We start from the raw sequence: 17,525 nt of genomic DNA, 5'->3' as shown, positions 1-17,525 counted from the left end.
TTGACCCAGCGGTCAGCTGACCTGTGACATCCTTTGACTCTGGCTTTACGCGTCTCTCGGTGGATGTCTAAGCGATTCCAGCTCACTCCCGAGCAACTTGCTCTTTCTCAAGAGCGTAAAGCGAAAAAACAAAAACTAGCGCATACTGAGACACCACCTACGGTGGACCCGAAATTAATCTTACCTCGACCTTGGATTCACCTTCACAGTTCTGAACCGCCTAAAGCTCAGCATCAACCCAGTCCCGATCGTCTGCGCGTCCTCACATGGAATATTTTAGCCCAAACTCTCGTTCGTATGTCTAAATCAATATTTTTGTGACTTCCTAGGCCATAATCATCTCGCCAGGACGCGAGCTATTCCCAACGAGTGACTGTCTTAAGGCTAGCCAAAGACAACCCATGCTTCATGCGGAGATTCTTGCACAAGATGCCGAAATCATATGTCTCCAGGAGGTCGATACTCTGGAGAAGCTTTTGCCTGCATTAGAACCGTGTTATACCACGCACTACGCTGCTGGGCCAGGTATTTAGCCAAACTACTACTTCTACTCGCCCTCATAGCACACTGTAGGGAAAAAGCATGGATGCTTGATCGCATTCAAGAAGGATCGTTATGATAAACACGTCGAGAAACTCGTCCATTATGATGACGAGGTAGTGAGGGACGGAGAGACTGAGCAGGCTCGCCGCGGATCCAGTTTTAAAACACGAAATATTGCCTCCCTTCTAGCGGTCAAGCACAAGTCCAAACCTGGCCAGGGAGTGGTAGTGGGCACTTCCCATCTTTTCTGGCATCCACGGTCATCCACCTCCCGTTTTCAATACGACCGTGGCTGACTACGCCCAGCTACACGTACGAACGAGCCCGGCAAGCCGGCATTTTCCTTCGAGAAATCACCAAATTCCAATCTGAGCATGATCTCGAAGACTGGCCATGTGTCGTCGCAGGAGGTAGGACCACCCTTTCCCCGGAATGCAAAGCGCCAATTTTTCTCTGCAGATTTCAATTTCAGTCCAGACGACCCAGCGTATAGCTTGCTTGTCGGCGACCCTCTGAGTGTTGAACAACGAGAGCGATTAGAAACTTCACGTGTCGTGTGAGTAAATCTTTCACACATCAATCCATTTCTCAAAATGAAACGAGATAGACATGCCTCCATTGACCCCAACGTCCAAAGCGCAGCCGCACCCTTAGTGAAGGAGGACGAAGATCAAGCCGTTGACCCGGATCGAGTAATCACAAATGCGCGGCGGGCAAAGCCATCCGACGGCCTACTTACCGATGATGAACTTGTTGCCCTATTTTCCACAAGTAAGACGTTTAGGAGCGCATATGACGAGGGTTTGAGGCAGCATCGATTATCCTCATCGAGCATACCAACTTTTGGTGATCGAACAAAACTCGATGCAAGCAAAAAGGGCTTCTATGAGCCAGAATATACCAGGTACAGAATTTCCACGGCAACAAAACTACGTTAACCTAATACCTAAGCTACACCGTGTTTTGGAAGACAGTATTAGGTTAGTTGCTGGCCTTTCCCTCGCGTTTTGGTGTTGATTGAGGATTGAACAGACTACATATTCTTCTTGCCTGGACGTCTTCCAACAGTCGTGACTGGAATTCTTGCACCACACAAGGTGGAGGACCTTGGGGCAGGTCTCCCGTTGAAGACGATATGTGGCAGTGACCATGTCTCGCTTTCAGCCGATTTGGATGAAGGGCAACCGCGTTAGACTAAAATGCGAACAGAAAGCATTGCAAGTATTACGAAATAGATGTGGGGTATGCAGTATAAGGAGTGGCGCGTCCATGAAAAGACTCTATCCCAGAGGTAAAATATCAAGACCGGTCACTGCCTGCGATCAGATCATCAAACAGTCCACCAGCAGCTTTCTCGTCGCGAAGCTGTAGCATATAAACAATCCCCGTTCGCGCACCTTTGTCGCTCAGTTCAATGGCAACACCCGTCCTACCCACACGCTCAACACCATCTGTGAGGACGATGGTCGATATAATGATCGACCCCTTGCCTTTCTCGACGACAAGCTGCTTGACATTGGTGGGGCTTTGCTTGTACAATTTGAGTTTTGCTGCTCCCAACGACTTCCACTGTGCATGCTGTTGCTTCAGGAAGACTTTGCATTTCATCTCCGCGGAAATTGTGGATGTCAACGGGCCTGTGAAACGAGGAGTCTCTTCCACCGGCGAGTTGGGAGGGCTGGGTTCGTGAAATGATGGGACATTATTTCGGAAACCGTTGACACCAAGCTGGCCAGACGGGGCCCAATTACGTGGCTGAGGTGCATGCATCTGGGTGGGATAACCTCCCGGAGGTAAAGCGGGTAGTGGAGGTGGTGGGTACTGCTCTTGTTGTGAATACTGTGATTGCAAAGAGCGCGCTGACGATGATTTGCGTAGCCCTGGACCAGGAAGGTATTGAGGCTCAGAAGGTGGTCGTGGAGGGGCCATAGGAGCTGATGGGGCTCGTTGCGGATAGGGCGGTTGAGGAGAACCAGACATGCCTGGCATTGGCGCAGAAGGGGCTCGCTGGGGAGGTTGAGGGAGTGGATACGAAGAACGAGGTTGCATCTCGGAAACATCAGAACCCGCTCGTGAAAGACCGGAGCCAGAACTGGCACTTCGCGTTGGGGGCATAACTTGGCCTGGGGACGCAAAAAATGGTTGTGACATCGAGGATGTTGGCATGTTGCCTTGATTGTCGAAGTTCGGGGGATAGTTGTGGGCAGGCGGAGGCGGACCACGCTCTGGTACGGGTGGAAGACTTTGCTGCGAAAGATGCGGCGCTATGGGAGGAACGGGTGGAACAGGCTGATTGGAAGGCGGGGGTACTGGAAAAGCAATCAGCAAGACTTGAACCACAGAAGAACAACATAAACAGACAAGAACTGGCAAAAGCGATGCATTCTCTGAATTCCGCAAGCATGAAATTGCGAACATGCACCGACTCGGCTTGGATGATCAGAGTTTCTTTACGCATGATCGCGATCTCCAAAGCGTTGTCTACACACAATATTAGTCACCCGATGAACAACCACAAAGGGAATGGAATCCCACCTTCTCCTTCGACTTCAGCGACACGCAGAACTTTACCAGCGAGTGGGGGATAACACAGCCACATATCCGCACCATCCGAGCTATTTTGCTGACTTCGTTCTTCAGGCGTCATTCGCTCACAAATGAGGAATAGGTCGGATAGAAGGAAAAGGTGACCCATGCGGTGAACAACCTCGACACCCGTAGACCGTGGAGTGAAACGGACAACAACATCCATCGAGAAGCGAAATTCTCGAGTGAAGTGGAGGCTCGGCGGCGACATTTGTAGACGAACCACTTTGGGGCGCATGGTGAAAATGTCCAGGGTCCGTTGGGTCGACAACCGACGCTCTAAGTCGGAAATTGGTGCTGTCATGGTGGTAGAAGACACGCGACTGATCGAGGTCGACGCAGTGTCTCGAGAAAGTCTTTCCCTATCAGCAAAATGAAATTTAATTCTCGACGAAGAAGATGACACACCCTGAGGATAAGCTACTCCCCCGAGCCGAACTGGTTTCGCTTCCGCCTTGTCCATCGATATCACTTGAGCGAGTGAGTCCGTTCATTGTTGACCTTGGAGAGACAGAAGAACTCCTTTCTGTTGGCAGCGGAGGATTGTCAAGTTTGAGGGAGTGTGACAGTTCTGGCGGGCTCTGCGCGACTCCGACTCTGATTTGCTCTCGGGCTTCAAGCGTATCAAGGAGTTTGTCTAATTTGTCCAAGGCTCCGACTAGCAATCGGTGATCACTCCGCCCTGGTGTGGTGCTTTTGAGTAGTCGGGCATAGAGTTTGCGGTAATATTTCAGTCGGGCCTTGGGCAGGAGAAAGAGGCCATCCAAAGTCCATGTAGGAGGATCGATATCGGGAGCCATTGCCCAGGCGGGAGGCGGATTTGCCGCCGAGAAGCCAGAGATGATGGAAGGTAACCGGGAGTTGGATTGAACTGGCTCCCATTCGTCGAAGCCACCACAAAATCGTGTGCAGTAGGTCGTATATGGGACTTCGAGGTCATCGATCTGGCAGGGCCAAAGGTCAGTAAAGATGCTGAAACAATTCGTAGGCAACTCACCCATCGCATCAGTAAGTCTCCTAAGGCCTTCGGTGACGAAGGGTTGGTGCCAATGTCCTTGAGTTTCTGGGCAATGATTAGTGGGTGAAATTCAAGCTGGAGGGGGGGGGGTATGGTACTGTTAGAAGTGTACGGTTGGCTTTGTAGACACCCTCAATACTACGAAAGATGGTATCAAGTTCCTGAGGTGGGAGATTCGACCTGGACCACGCAGCGGCAACTTTCTGCAAAGCGTAAATGGATGCAGGTTAGTGAACGTTCGTGAAGACACACCCGTATAATGCCTGTCAACTGGTCGACATAGGACTTTTCGGTGTCAATGAGGTCCGTCAGTGGATTTGCCCGCCTCTGTTTTGCTTCCAACGAGGTTTCAACGCCAGTTGGGGACATTGGCGATGCAGGGAGGCTGGAAGCTATTCAAAAAGTAAAGCAGGGACCAGTGGGTTATGGACAAGGCTGACCATCGTAGGTTCCCATACTCGGTCGTATATCGAGATGAGAGCCATTGAATCCCTTGGGCGGAAGAGAGGGAGGAGACGAAGAAGAAGGAGGGGCAGGTAGCGGCGCGTTCATCTAGTAAGCTTGGACAAGAAGAAGAGGCATTAGACATGTGACACCCTATCATCGAACAAATCGTGATTCTATCCTACTCCTACAAAACATTACTACATCTTTAAGCTGAGGTATCCATTGACCACGATGTTGTTTTCTTATGGGAGACAGTCGGTGGAGACAACGCTGGACTGACAGGCAAAGGTAGAGCGCCAGTCGATGATGGCACTTTTGGTGAACGTGTTTGGTTCACACCTGTTGCTGTGACGTCGTCTTTTCTCCACAATGTTGTTCGCGAAAATGGATATAAAGGAACTCCAACCTCAAGAGGCTGCTTTTGAGCTGTTGTGCGCACGATTTCCCGCATGACTCCCTGAAGGAGACTTTCTTGTCGTGCTAAAATTAATTCAGTGACTGCGGGTCACTCAAATCTGTCCACTCACTACCGATGGGAGAGCGCTGGCCGTATGCCAACATCGCGAATCTGATCAAAAATGTCAAACTCGGAAGGCGTCCCTCTCGACATGCAGCGAACCTCAAAACATTGATCTCGCCCCAAACTGTAGACTCTCGGTCACCATCTCCGATTTCGATGAAATATTTGCACAGTTGGACTTGGACGACGGCAGCTAGATACCAGCAAATCTTGGGCGGACTTAGCGGCATTAGAACGAAGCGGGAGAATGTCTTACCACAGCGAATGGATGTAGACGGGTGATATCGAGTGAGGTCGCGGACAACATATAGTAAGCGGCGAGAATGCTGCGTGCTGAGTTGACGCAACGCGAGGTAGAGGTACATTGAGGGTCAGTGAAGTCAAGGTACGGATTGTGAAGAGTGATAGTTGCTCTGCCGTCAAAGATCATAAGAGTTGTCTCATTTCCAGGGTCGCGAAAACAAAACTCACGCGTGCGGAATTACATGGACCATATAAAGGTCCGTGTCCAGTGCGCAGCCATCATCAGTGACACCAGTGTTATTCTTGAAAATCTGCGGGAGGTTTTCGAGAAAGTCGGTGCAAACCAACTGATCCAATGCTTTGAATCCTTCTAGGAAGAAGGGATTTTGATTCTTGCTGGGCGCTGTCGGAGCTCGTAGATTGCCGCGTACGTTGTAGTCGGTAACACGACCGAACAACATTACAGCTTTAATCAGCAGAATGTAGGAGTCCGTATATTGGGGAGGATGTCGACTTGAATAAGTCAGGACACACAAAATCAGAACAAACGGAAGGGAGTTACACGAAAACATCTGGCGTTGCAATATCTTGAGGGTTACTGGGTATAGCAATTTCTGACTCAAAATCGTGGTTCCTTAATGGTAGTTCGGTTCCAAGGTCGCGTTCGTCCACTATATGTCTGATTGTTAGGATAAGGTCAGTAAGCGGAAGAGATATTACCAGCATGGATCCATCCACCCACAGACACTAAAGAGGTGAAAATTTGTCAGAAAGAGAACAAGGAACTCAAATACCTATGCGGTCGAAAACGATGGTCATCCACCAAGTACGACGTCGAGATTCAAGATCAAGAAAGTCGCGCGGCGGGGCAAGATATGCCCCTGGAGAGTTGTTGCCGTGAGTCGTGAAGGTTCCAGGATAATTCAGGCGGAGAGGGACAGCTACTCTGGTCAAAAACCCTGCAAAAATTTAAGGGTCACGTATGTTCGCGGATCACATCACATGCCGGCAAAGATCCACACTTCGACCCATCGACCCTCTTGATAAAAATACCAACAGAGGAGAATACAGGCCTGATTAGCTGTCATCACTGATAGCCTGTGCTGAGAGGTGCTGCTTACCTGTAGTACAGGGAATATATCTTCTCCGCTAGCCATGGTGCGATCCATGTAGTAACCTTGCGACAGTGTTGGTCAGCTCGAGAAAAAGCGCAGTTCCAACATGACACACGCGTCTTTCCAGCATGAAATTCGGCAAATTGATCGCGTCTTGTCCCATCAGGTAAGGTAATGACATTATGCGGAGACCAACGAGAGGCAGAAGTACACTGCAGAAAACTTGTCAGCTCGAATTTGCTGGGAGATGAATCGGTTCAACTATTGCATGGAGGAGGGCTGAGTGTGGGAAGCCACGATCTCGTGGTGGGAGGTGGAGGGAGGCAAGGAATGAAGGTCGATGTAGTACCCTCGAGCCACATGGATCACACTTGAAAAATATGTCTATGCTGAGGAGCGTCAGCAAATTTTAATTGATTATGATGTGAAAAGACGGACTAGTGATTCAAGGTGGCCGGGTCTGGTAGATCTGGGTTCCAGCCCAAAAACAACAGATCCATCAGCGGGTCGGGACTACTCTGCAAAGGCACATTCGCTAATTCGGGGCTGTCTTTTTCGTTTCCGAATCGAGGTTCCGGTGTCTCGGTGGAAACGAGGTTCATCATAGGCAAGGATACATGGGGTAAGGAGATGCCGCCGGAGTCAGAACCAACGGAGCCAGGGCGGCGTGGGGAGGAGGAGCGTGAAGAGGGGCGTTGTTCTTGCAGCTGATTCTTGAGTTGCGCTGCAAAAAAGGGTAAGAATATGTAAAACCGTCAACCAATTCTGCTCGCACATATTTGCCGTTCTAACTGCCTGATCTTTTCAACCGGATCGGTGTCTGGCGCAAGGGTCAACCCATCAACGGGGTCGTAAACGCATTGAGGTTCGGTCGGATGTCTTGACTGAAAGTCAGCTCCGACAAACAAACAGATAAATGAGCGAACGCATAGCCGATGGGGGCTGGGACACTAATTAATGTTTCGTGTTGCCTGCGGTGGTTAAGAGAAAGTTTGTGTACTGAAGAGGCCATACTTGACGCAAGTACTACAATGAGGGCGCATGGCATCACATTTCTAGAGATATGACTTCAGTTGAGGTGCTACTTCGACGAGCTAACTCACCAGCTTCTTCCTCCGGCATGACCGGCAAGCCTGATTTCTTCTAAGCGCTGGTCGACTTGAGCCGCTCGTGGGTGCTTTTGGCATTGAGTGACCAGGACAAGAGGGATCGACCGCAGTTCAGTTAAAGAGTTGTGTTGTGACAATGTGACCAATGAGTGTTGTGATGGCATCGCAACAAACGCGTTGTTGACCACAACAAGTATTGACGTTCTGACGACGCGTTTTTCGCTCAAACATGACCTTGGTCGCTTTCGAACAGCCATAACATAGCGAAATATTTTCTACGTGCAGGGACAGTATCATGGCATTGAGACAGATTCAGGACAGACGCGTTCATACATATGCTGACTCATCCGTTGCAACTTGAGTAATCCTCTACATGTAGACTACAACGGCTATTGGCTCCTGGCCAAGTGACAACTCATCCTCACATTTATGCCTCTCAGCGGAATATTCAGCTCATTATTGTTGCCACAACTTGGCGGGAGTGAGGCAGATGACGGAACTCGTTAAGATAGATTCCTGTATGATCAGTGTGATGCTAAGTTCAGTGGGTTACGCATAAGGACAGGCCGCACCTTGCCACGTCCCCAAATTCAAGCGTCCATTAGTGATAGGAAGGCTGATCGAGGAACCGACTGCATTATATCAACAGCCTTGACAAAAGCATTGTCGATTCTACTTACTGAGGCTGGCCTTGGTGTGAGAGACGGAGTCACTGAATATGGTCAGGAGGGTAAACCTATACGGCGGTGAATTTCACTCTAAGCCCTCGTCTGTGTGTCGCCAGGGAAGGGTCTGTTCAGGGACTATCGAGTCCAGTGCCATGTCCATGTCGGCGCGAACATCTGGATCGTAGTTCTCATTGACAGTCAAGCTTGCGCTCGTATGTTTTCTGAGACCTATCAAAAGTTGCCCAGCACATCGAGGAATTCGACATCACATAAACAGAAACAGCATCCCGATCTGCTGGAAGAATTTAGTCCAGTTTGCAGCAATAACGCAGCAGTACTGGCTTGAACATCCTTCATACCAGGCTGGATCTCCCTTATAACTTCCTGTGTAACGAGATGACAGCCCTTGCCACGTCTTGAAAGTGTAAACTCTTTCTGCCACATCAGGGGAATTGGAGAGAGGACGATCGCGTGACCGTGACCGTGACAGTATCATATTACCCCTTTCTCGATTTCCGCGGAAATAAACGAATAAAAATGTCGGGAGTTCCTCTCCGTTGATATGCACATTTGCGTGGAACGTGGAAAGGTCGAGGTCCTCAAAACGTATTTTTAATGTTCCTGGGCACGTTCTGGAGCTAACGATTGCCACGCGCGAAGGCAAAGAATCCTCCCTTTCGCTGGTGTCAAAGTGCGGAAGTAGTCGTGAGAAGCTGTCACCTGTTTTAATGTTGCTCTTGCTCCGAAAGGGAATGAAAGCCAAGCTCTGTGTTTTGTCCCACACTCAAAACTGGCCGCTTCCCGATAAGTTTCGAATTCACGACCCCACCACTCCTGCCTACGTGGCCATTATTGCAGTCTTTCGCATAGATTGTGGAGGCCACTCTCTGCCATGCGAGATCTGGAGTTAGCCTTGGTCGCCTCTTTACTCTGTTGCGCCCTTTTCATTTGGAGACGATCTTCGCCGAGTGCCCTCCCTTTGCCGCCAGGGCCAAAAATTAACTGGTTTGGGAGTGTTAGCAACATCCCAAAGGTCAGGCCCTGGCTAATATATGGTGGACCATGGAAGGAAACGTTCGGCGACCTCATTTACATCCAAATCTTCGGCAACCCCATTCTGGTGGTCAATTCAGCGACTGCCGCAGCTGACTTGCTTGAAAAACGCGGCGCGAAGTATTCGAGCAGGCCCGTAAGGACTATGGTTGTTGATTTGTTCGTGCCCCTTCTCTCCAACCCGTTCCTGTGCTCAGTCAAAGAAGAATAGGTTGGGACTGGCTAGCCTCGTGTAGGTTTTCTGTCTTCGCTACTTTGTCAAGAAAACTGAATACCTCCACAGCATTCCCCTACGGCAGCAAATGGCAAAAACACAGGTACGAAATCCCCACCTTTTGTTTGCAAAACCGACTGTGGCTAGGATCATGTTCCATCGTCATCTACCGGCAAACGAGTCTTCCACCAAATACCATCCACTGCAGATTCAGGAAGCCCGTATTCTATGTCGCCGTTTATTAGACTCACCCGTCGATTTCCGACATCACGTCCGCAACGCTGCAGCGACCATAGTCTTAAGAATGGCATATGGTCAAAGCGTTGATACCAGTGGGCAAACTTGCATCTCGAAAGCTTTCCTGATTCCCTTTAGACGACTACGTTCCTCTAGCGGACAAGGCACTGTCGTCACTTGCACAAGCCGGAATATTTGGAACTTTTCTCGTGGTTTGTAATCTACACGTGGGTTGCTACCTCAGCCTTACTCGTTGCAGGATTATATTCCGATACTGAAATATGCGCCGTCATGGTTTACCTTCAAGCGCAAAGCTCTCGAGTGGCGAATACCCACCCGGGCTATGCGCGACCTCCCATTTGCCAAAGTCAAAGAACATATTGTGTGTTCCTCCTTGGCTAATGAATTGTTCTAACTCTGAGCTAGGCGCAGGGGAAAGGGTCCGACTGCATAGTGTCCCAAGAATTAGAAAAACTTTCTTGTGACTCGGGCTCCAAAGAGGGCGAAAATACTGTTGCCAATGTCTCGGCTACTATGTTTGCTGCGGGAGCCGATACTGTCGTCTCGACGTTGTCTGCCTGCTTTCTCGTGATGTCTCTGTATCCAGACATCCAGGCCAAAGCGCAAGCTGATCTCGACGCTGTTTTGGCTCAACGACGGCTTCCAAACTTTAACGACAGATCTCAACTCCCTTTCATTGTAAGTCACTACTAGTGTTTGGGTGAAGTATGCATTCTAACCCGGCGCCTAGGACTATATTTGTTATGAGGTAAAGTCATTGTGTCTTTGTGGCTTTTTCTTACCGTTGTTTAGTTATTGTGCGCCAAGATTGCTTATTGCTCAGCCTCTTTCTCGCTTAATTTTGTTCAGACGATGGCAACCAGTGACGCCCCTTGGGTACTAGACCAGCATTTCCCCGATCCAATTTCGCTGACCTTGATTGATAGGCTTGCACATTATACCTCCGGTCTGGTGCTTTGGTGCAAGCAATTTTTCATGAAACTGACGACATGCAGAGGAAGACGAATACCGTGGATTTCGGATACCCAAGGGCACGACAGGTAGCACATTTCATTTTCGAGTTGCTTACGTTTATTCAGCCAACCAAGTTTTACCAAATGTGTGGTCCATCTTACACGACCCTGAGACGTATCCAGATCCTTTGACTTTCAATCCGTGGAGGTTTGAAAACACAAGCAATGGTTTGAACCCGTTTCCAGGTAAGCACGCCGCCGCTTAAACGCTAAGCCCTAATGCCGAAGATTTCTAGATCCCGCTTTTGGTTTCGGACGTCGGTTTTGTCCGGGCAAGCATCTGGCTTTTGACACGCTGTGGATCGTTGTTGCATCCACACTAGCCGTCTTTTCGATCACGAAAGAGACCGATGCAAATGGGCAAATCAAAGAGCCTACCACTGAATTCACACCGCACCTACTGAGGTTGGTCTTGATTCTTTTTCTCAGACTTCCGCTGGAGTTTTCATAGCCATCCACTTCCGTTTGGTTGTACGATTACGCCACGATCGAGTAACGCACGCGAACTGATTTTAGAGTCGGATTTGTAGCCCACCTCATTGTATTTACTGTCAGCATTTGTCTTTTTACATGGTTATGCAGTAGGCTTGAATATCGGAAAATTGTTCACTATTGATTGTGACGAACCAAGACGTTGGAGGATTATCCGGCTGACATTGCTCTGTCGTTGGGCTTTGAACCGCAAATCCGCTGCCAGTCTTCGAGCAACAACAGCACTTGGTTGACCAAGTATAGGTCGTGGTAACTCGTTGAAGGCAACGTCGAGGTGGAGAGAGGCAGTAAGTATTGAGGAAATGATAGCCCCGAGAAGGTCACCCGGAACCTGCTGGTCTCCTAGAAAACGTTTTGAGCAGTTACGATGGCAAGGGAGGCAAAACTACACATACCAACTTGCCGTGTGTCGATGTTGGATATGAGGTTGGGCAACACCGTGTGGAAGAATGTCGGCATCAACGGCGGGAAACCAGGCAGTCGGGGAATTGTTATAGCAAAAGTTGCGAGACGGACGCAAACATCCATGTCTCCTGGCGCGAGCAGCTCTGACCACAACGTTCGCAAAAACTTTTCGGGTCCACAGATGTTAATGCACCGGTCAATATCGAGGGTGGGAGCTTTGGAGGCCCGCGCTTTCCCAATCGCCTCTCTGATTGCTCGCCGAGGGTAGCCAAGAATTTGAGCAGGCGTGGAAACTTGTTGAGGCGAAACTATTGACGTTAGGGCCGTTCAGCAAAGCATGACTAAACCGTGCACCACTTGTATTATGATTCCACGCTTGTGAGATGGTATTGAGCATCGCTGTCGCGTCTGCAGGGGGCATCCCATTTTGACTACGCTTGTCGTTCAGCAGGCTGGTTAGACCTTGCCCGCATAGACACTTGACGGCTCGTGGGCAATCCTGAGAAAGCAAGAGTGTGCGTAGAACGTGGAAATGTTTTGTCGTTGACGCAGAAAACCTAGTAAGTATTTGAGCCACGAATTAGTTTGCAGATGTCGCTGTACCCTCCAACCCGAATTTCTTGCATTAGATTGGCCACGACTCCAACCAGGGTCCATTTCAGGAGAGGACCACCAGTAAAATACGATATTCCATTGTTGAGGACCTCGCTGTCAATGTTGGGGTCTTTGAGTGCGAAGGAGAACAAAGTCGCTGAGATTTTCAGGAGTGTTTTAGGCTTCACAGAACTACAGCGCAGTTGAGCAGATCACTACAAGCGAGTGTGCAACTGACCGAAGTATTGTGTCTTCGATGCCCTCGCTGTTACGATCAAACAGCGCTTTGTACCATATGTTAAATGCCGCCAAGTCTGGGCCCTCTAGCTCGTTGACATTGTAGACGACAGCAGTAGCCCTGATGAAACGCGACGAAATTTGTCGCCCAGTACACCAGAAGACATCACTGGAGAGCTAGCGAGTGATTAATGGTGACTTTGTCGATGCCTAGCGAGGGTGCTACTCACATGAAAACGAACTAATAGTAGTTGTAAGAAGAGAACGACATCGCCAAGATAGCTGACTGCGGTTTGCGGATCGCCTTCGAAACATTAATACTACTCACGAGTGGAGCAAAGAACTCGCCTACTGTTTCACAGTCAAACTCCTGCAGACAATGGAGGGCGTGGAAGATGAGTTCAGAAAGATTCTGATGCATTGCAACCATATCAAGTGCAGAATCGATTTCGAGTGTTCGTGACCAGAAACTCGAGGCCTCAGTATCCAATGAAGCTGCAGCACTTGCGAAGCGCTATCAATGAGCGTGATTAGCGTTTATGGGATTCGAAGGAAGACATACGCTGAATGCATAGTCGGCGAAAGCTTTATGCATTTGGGGCTCTTGCCAGATTCGATCAATGAACACTGTGACATCTTCAAAGTCAATTTCTGGAGACAGTTTCGACGAGAAAAAGGCCTGTTGTGGAGGTCAATGGAAGCAATTGAGTACGGAGGCGGCGTGCATCGGGTTCATTTGTCTCTGATTGCGGTTCTGTTTGCATATGAGTCGGGTCGATAGCCAGAATGAACTGTAGATCTAGAAGGCTGGAGGACTGAAGTTGGCGTAACAGGTCACGGAATATAGACCGAGTCCTAATCTTGATCAAACACTATGACTGGGACATTGGGGTCGGCTCACTGGGTTAAACCTTCTTGAGCTAGATGTGTAGCAGAAAACTGATTGACTAGACGGTCGCAGCGCTCCAGAAGTTCTGTTCGTCTCATGAGTGCTGTGACAGCAACTTGGAGGGCACCCCTCTGAGAACTGGTCAGCATCGATGGACTAGACAATCAGGGCCTTACCCAATTCTCGGGTGCCCCATCAACATGTACCAGCTTTTCGAAAATGCTGAGGATTGACGGCAGCTGGAGTGAGCTTAGAGCAGTGAACAAAAAATCAGCAGAAGCCATACCCGGCTTACGATGAAAGATCTCCATAGTAAAGGCGACACAGTTGTGGTTTCCGTGAGGCATATGAAGGCGGAGAGAATGAGTTGAGTGTAGAATACCGGAGGTGCCCATGAGCTCCACCTAAACATGCTCACAAATAACTTGGCAGGATCTAATCCACTGCCAATACCGAGCTCATCTGCCCGGTGCATCATCTAACCGGTATCTTCATTAGTAGATAGAGAAAGACAAAAAAAAATTCAATGCTGACAAGGTAATTCAGGGTGAGACTGAAGCTGACAGTGTCATTGTTGGATGATATCGTATCGTTCTTACCAAGAACGAGGTGAGCGGCGTGCGACTCAGAGCTCTTGGACGCCTTGACATCAGAATCACCCACAAACAGACCGAGAGAGAGGGTGAATGCCTCCAAGGATTGTCTCACGTTCTGCGAGATGGAGTTTTGCGAGAGCATAGCATTGGCCTCACTTAGCAAGGCGATGCATTGTGCCGGAGGGCCCTGGGAGATTTCAACAACTGAAAACAGGAGGGCAACCAGTTCAGACGCAGATGTTGTTAATTGATGGAAATGGGATATACGGAGTCGCTGGACTACTGTCAACAGCGCAAGCGCGTCTTGAAGCGTGTTAAGCACGGTAATTGGGCTGTCGTAATCCGCCAGGTCTGTCGATGACTTTCCAGAAGAATAATGACTATCCAGAGCGACTCGACACAGCATGTCTAGCGTCGCCGGCGAGTGTAGCTCGGTGGAGCGAGCAGCTGAGAGAAGAGTCGACACGTAGATTGAAATGGGTAGTAATTCGCTCTGAAGGGCGATTTTCAGGTATTCCTGTAGGACCGCATCGCCAGGAAACGAACGATAGAGGACAAGGACAGAGTCTCCAATATCATCAGTAACAACGCCAACGCTATAACAAGAATACGACGCACTACTCAGAGCGCGCTGTGAGGCTTGGGGACTTTCGTCGTTCTGCTTGCTCAAGAATAACTTGCAGAATGAAAGCCATTTGGATGGACTAATGCCACCTTGGAAGCTGTTGCGTGTCAAGTCGTCGAGAGACATGAGAGTCACAAGTGGACTATTCCTCTCAAGCTTCAGGCTGAAATTGTCTTGTGCTGGTCAGAAGCAATTTGTGAACGAAGCGCGAAGACAACATCCGTCACCAATGTACGTAATCAACATTATCATACAGACGCTACACTTTCGCTATCAACCTGCGCGTTTCCTGCGGTGTAAAATGGAGGATAATTGACAAAACTTTGACCAAGTTAGGCTGTAAGTGCCCATTAGCACCAAAGTACAAATGATAAACTTCAGCTTACCCTCATTTCCTTGTGTTCTAGGAATTGCAGGATGACATTCCGCAGATATTCAAGGTTAACTTCCTCTTCTTGTTTCACTGGCGAAGGAGATGCGACTCGGGAGTCGGAAGAGTTGGAAGATGTCGATGTCCGCGTTTCGGGCTGATCTGTTGGCCGTTGCGTCCAGTACCCAACACCGGGATTGCCTGAAATTGACATGATGATTTGAATAATCCTAATAAAAACCCTTACGCTGTCGCTCCAAAAGGGCAGCAGATGACTGTACTTTGCGTAATTCTTCTCGGAGAGTCTAAATCATTTCAGTGGTCACACTCTGGATTGTTAACGGATGCGCACCTTACTGTTGGCTCGTAGTTGAGCTTCTCGGGATTTTGCTTCTTCCAGTAGTTGCTCCAATGCACTGATCTTGGCGTTCGTCTCTGTTTCTTGTGCCTTGTTGGACATCTGAAACTAATGAGCACAGATAATCATATAGTATGGCCTAATAGTCAACCTCGACATCCGCCAGTGATGCAGAATCTTCTTTCAGCTGCAACAATTCAGCTTGGCTGACGTGTAGTTCCTCTTTTAAACGCAAAATCTCGTTTTGAAGCGCCTCAACCTGCCCTTCGTCGATGCGTAAGCTTTGGGCTGTCGATCCCAGTGCCTGCTTGAGCTCCTCGTTCTCCCGAACCTTCTCCCGCAACTTGCGGCTCCATTGTGCCTCGCTTTCATTGCGTTCCTTCTCAGCAACACTAAGGTTCTTTCTTGCATCCGCGAGCTTGACCTCATATTTAGCCTGAGTGGCAGCAACCAATTGAGCAATGTCCTCTGCAGAACTGCTGGGTTCCCTTGCACGAATATCCTGTTCTTGGCGACGTTCGGAAATATCTTGGTCCAAGAGGGCGAATCGCTCTTGAGATTCTCGCAACTGATATTCGAGTTCAGTAATTTGACTCTGTAGAAGTTCGATATGTGACTGGGCAGACTCGACCTCAGCTTGTCGAAGTTGAAGTTGGTCGAATAGAGCGTTTTTATCGTTGGTGAGAGTAATGATGCTCGTGTCCAGCGACGAAACTCGAGATGTTAATGTTGCTACTTCTTTTGTGTGTGCACTCTGCGCGGAAAAATGAGAGGGTGGCGGCGAATGAGCATGGGAATAACCTTTGTTGTCAGAGCCTCGAGCTCGAACTGCCCACGAAGAGTAGCAATTTCTTTCTCGTGTCTCTCCCTTATTCCGGAGATCTCTTTATCAAACTGCGTCTTTAGACCAGTGACGGCCTTCTCCCGCTCTGCATTCACGGCCTCAATCTCGGCTTGCATCTTCGCCTTTTCTGCCTGTGATGCAGTCCCTTCAGCCTTTTCTTTTTCCTTCAAAGCTGTAGCTTCGCGTTGAGCATCGTCTTTGTCCTTCTCAGCTTTGACGAGTTTTTGCCGAACAGTCTTGAGCAGACTGATTGCCTTGACACGTTTCTCCTCCTCCTCTTTCGCGACTCGCTTTGACTGCTCAATGTCGGTCTGAAGCCGTTCTATTTCCGCTGTTTGGGCGGCTGCACTCTCCGTGCTTTGGGCAACAGAGCCTTGAGATGCAGAGATGAGCGTTTCAGCTTCTGAGAGTTGTTTCTTCAAGTGTTCTATCTGAGCCGATTGCGAGGAGGACTCCAAACGATGGGTATCGCGCAACTCTTCAATACGACTTTCCTGTGCTGTTGAATTCTTCATTAATGGAAGCGAACAATATAAAGCAGACACACTCTCAAGTCGTCCGTTCAAACGCGTGATCTCTCCCGTCGACATCTACATCGCATGAAGAGCGTTGTGGTTTCATAGGATCTATACGCACCTCTGCCTTCATGATAATATTTTGCACGTAGTCTCGGAGAGCATGCGAGTCACTGACACTTTCTAGAGGAGTAAGTTCCCGAAGGATTGCGTCGGCCGCAGCCTTCTCTGCTCGCAACCTCTTGAACGAGGTAGAGACATCTAGCAGGCCCAATAAGGCCGGGATTAGGGTCAAATAATTACTCACCAGAGAAGCGCTGTTCCACAAGCTTCAATCGCTCTTGTAACGCGTCGACATTGGTTAACTGTGGGATATCGGGCAACGCGTCCGCGACAGGGTCTGGGTCATCGTTGGGTATTTCTAAGGGTAGTGCATTCGGTGGTGGTTCAAGTTGGATTGGAGAAGCAACCGGCGAGTCTGGGAGTGGCGTAGATGAAGGTGAGAGTGGGAGAACAGTTGTGGGTTGTGGCGTGGTGGGTTGCTCTTCAGTTATAGCATCTTTTGGTGGCGAGGGGGAGGCTCTTGTGGATGCTACGGGTGTCGGTTCTGAGCTGGACGCATCGCCAATGGTGAATGAAGCGCGTAGTCGGTCTTCAAGCGTTGTTCGTTTATGGGGAGACGGGCTGGCTGGTCGGTGTTGTTGAAGGTGCTTAGCCGGACTTGTTGGTCGGGCTGGATTAGAGTCTGAAGAAGGGCGTGGGTGGGCGATGTTTTGAACAAACGTCGAAAACATGTTGGTGCCGAAAGCAAGG

The 17,525-nt window shown here is 49.3% G+C and overlaps 6 protein-coding genes across 6 annotated transcripts; 2 read left to right on the top strand and 4 right to left on the bottom strand.

Moving 5' to 3' along the window:
- Window positions 1-39: 39 nt before the first annotated feature.
- MIND_00492400 (Endo/exonuclease/phosphatase domain-containing protein) lies at window positions 40-1,736 on the top strand (the record flags this gene model as incomplete). The annotated part of the gene is made up of 8 exons (XM_037361723.1): window positions 40-295; window positions 349-525; window positions 574-802; window positions 850-953; window positions 1,003-1,099; window positions 1,151-1,447; window positions 1,495-1,523; window positions 1,576-1,736. The coding sequence occupies exons 1-8, from the start codon at window positions 64-66 to the stop codon at window positions 1,734-1,736; spliced, it is 1,326 nt and encodes a 441-aa protein (XP_037222015.1). The 5' UTR covers window positions 40-63.
- On the bottom strand, window positions 1,704-4,699 carry MIND_00492300 (uncharacterized protein; the record flags this gene model as incomplete). The annotated part of the gene is made up of 9 exons (XM_037361722.1): window positions 1,704-1,737; window positions 1,850-2,852; window positions 2,905-3,024; window positions 3,079-3,491; window positions 3,538-4,073; window positions 4,127-4,192; window positions 4,246-4,350; window positions 4,400-4,539; window positions 4,588-4,699. The coding sequence occupies 9 exons, from the start codon at window positions 4,697-4,699 to the stop codon at window positions 1,704-1,706; spliced, it is 2,529 nt and encodes an 842-aa protein (XP_037222014.1).
- A 100-nt stretch (window positions 4,700-4,799) lies between these two features.
- On the bottom strand, window positions 4,800-7,659 carry MIND_00492200 (uncharacterized protein; the record flags this gene model as incomplete). Its single annotated transcript, XM_037361721.1, has 17 exons — window positions 4,800-5,074; window positions 5,122-5,162; window positions 5,214-5,323; window positions 5,371-5,527; window positions 5,586-5,870; window positions 5,920-6,028; window positions 6,078-6,104; window positions 6,152-6,316; window positions 6,364-6,430; window positions 6,479-6,534; window positions 6,588-6,684; window positions 6,735-6,861; window positions 6,911-7,196; window positions 7,248-7,351; window positions 7,399-7,443; window positions 7,487-7,527; window positions 7,576-7,659. 17 exons carry the CDS (start codon window positions 7,657-7,659, stop codon window positions 4,800-4,802), a joined length of 2,076 nt encoding a protein of 691 aa, XP_037222013.1.
- A 370-nt stretch (window positions 7,660-8,029) lies between these two features.
- MIND_00492100 (uncharacterized protein) lies at window positions 8,030-8,717 on the bottom strand (the record flags this gene model as incomplete). Its single annotated transcript, XM_037361720.1, has 6 exons — window positions 8,592-8,717; window positions 8,519-8,541; window positions 8,339-8,470; window positions 8,262-8,293; window positions 8,154-8,213; window positions 8,030-8,097 (listed from the first exon to the last, which is right to left on the bottom strand). Exons 1-6 carry the CDS (start codon window positions 8,691-8,693, stop codon window positions 8,030-8,032), a joined length of 417 nt encoding a protein of 138 aa, XP_037222012.1. The 5' UTR covers window positions 8,694-8,717.
- A 424-nt stretch (window positions 8,718-9,141) lies between these two features.
- Window positions 9,142-11,317, top strand: MIND_00492000 (Cytochrome P450; the record flags this gene model as incomplete). Its single annotated transcript, XM_037361719.1, has 14 exons — window positions 9,142-9,461; window positions 9,509-9,534; window positions 9,586-9,619; window positions 9,664-9,848; window positions 9,892-9,965; window positions 10,013-10,135; window positions 10,180-10,452; window positions 10,505-10,522; window positions 10,567-10,650; window positions 10,701-10,725; window positions 10,770-10,814; window positions 10,854-10,973; window positions 11,024-11,192; window positions 11,239-11,317. The coding sequence occupies 14 exons, from the start codon at window positions 9,142-9,144 to the stop codon at window positions 11,315-11,317; spliced, it is 1,575 nt and encodes a 524-aa protein (XP_037222011.1).
- Window positions 11,318-11,361: 44 nt separating this feature from the next.
- On the bottom strand, window positions 11,362-17,506 carry MIND_00491900 (Mediator of RNA polymerase II transcription subunit 5; the record flags this gene model as incomplete). The annotated part of the gene is made up of 23 exons (XM_037361718.1): window positions 11,362-11,621; window positions 11,675-11,992; window positions 12,039-12,241; window positions 12,288-12,470; window positions 12,517-12,692; window positions 12,746-12,819; window positions 12,876-13,029; window positions 13,078-13,166; window positions 13,228-13,370; window positions 13,417-13,535; window positions 13,581-13,643; window positions 13,691-13,882; window positions 13,939-14,567; window positions 14,619-14,722; window positions 14,904-14,962; window positions 15,012-15,196; window positions 15,243-15,300; window positions 15,348-15,455; window positions 15,505-16,107; window positions 16,155-16,696; window positions 16,745-16,787; window positions 16,834-16,973; window positions 17,020-17,506. 23 exons carry the CDS (start codon window positions 17,504-17,506, stop codon window positions 11,362-11,364), a joined length of 4,932 nt encoding a protein of 1,643 aa, XP_037222010.1.
- Between the last annotated feature and the right edge of the window lie 19 nt (window positions 17,507-17,525).

The sequence above is a fragment of the Mycena indigotica genome, assembly GCF_014461135.1.
Source record: "Mycena indigotica strain 171206Taipei chromosome Unknown Mind.scaff0004, whole genome shotgun sequence".
NCBI classification, from domain to species: Eukaryota; Fungi; Basidiomycota; class Agaricomycetes; order Agaricales; family Mycenaceae; genus Mycena; species Mycena indigotica.
The sequence above is the reverse complement of the archived record's forward strand: the minus strand, read 5'-3'. Positions and strand labels throughout refer to the sequence as shown.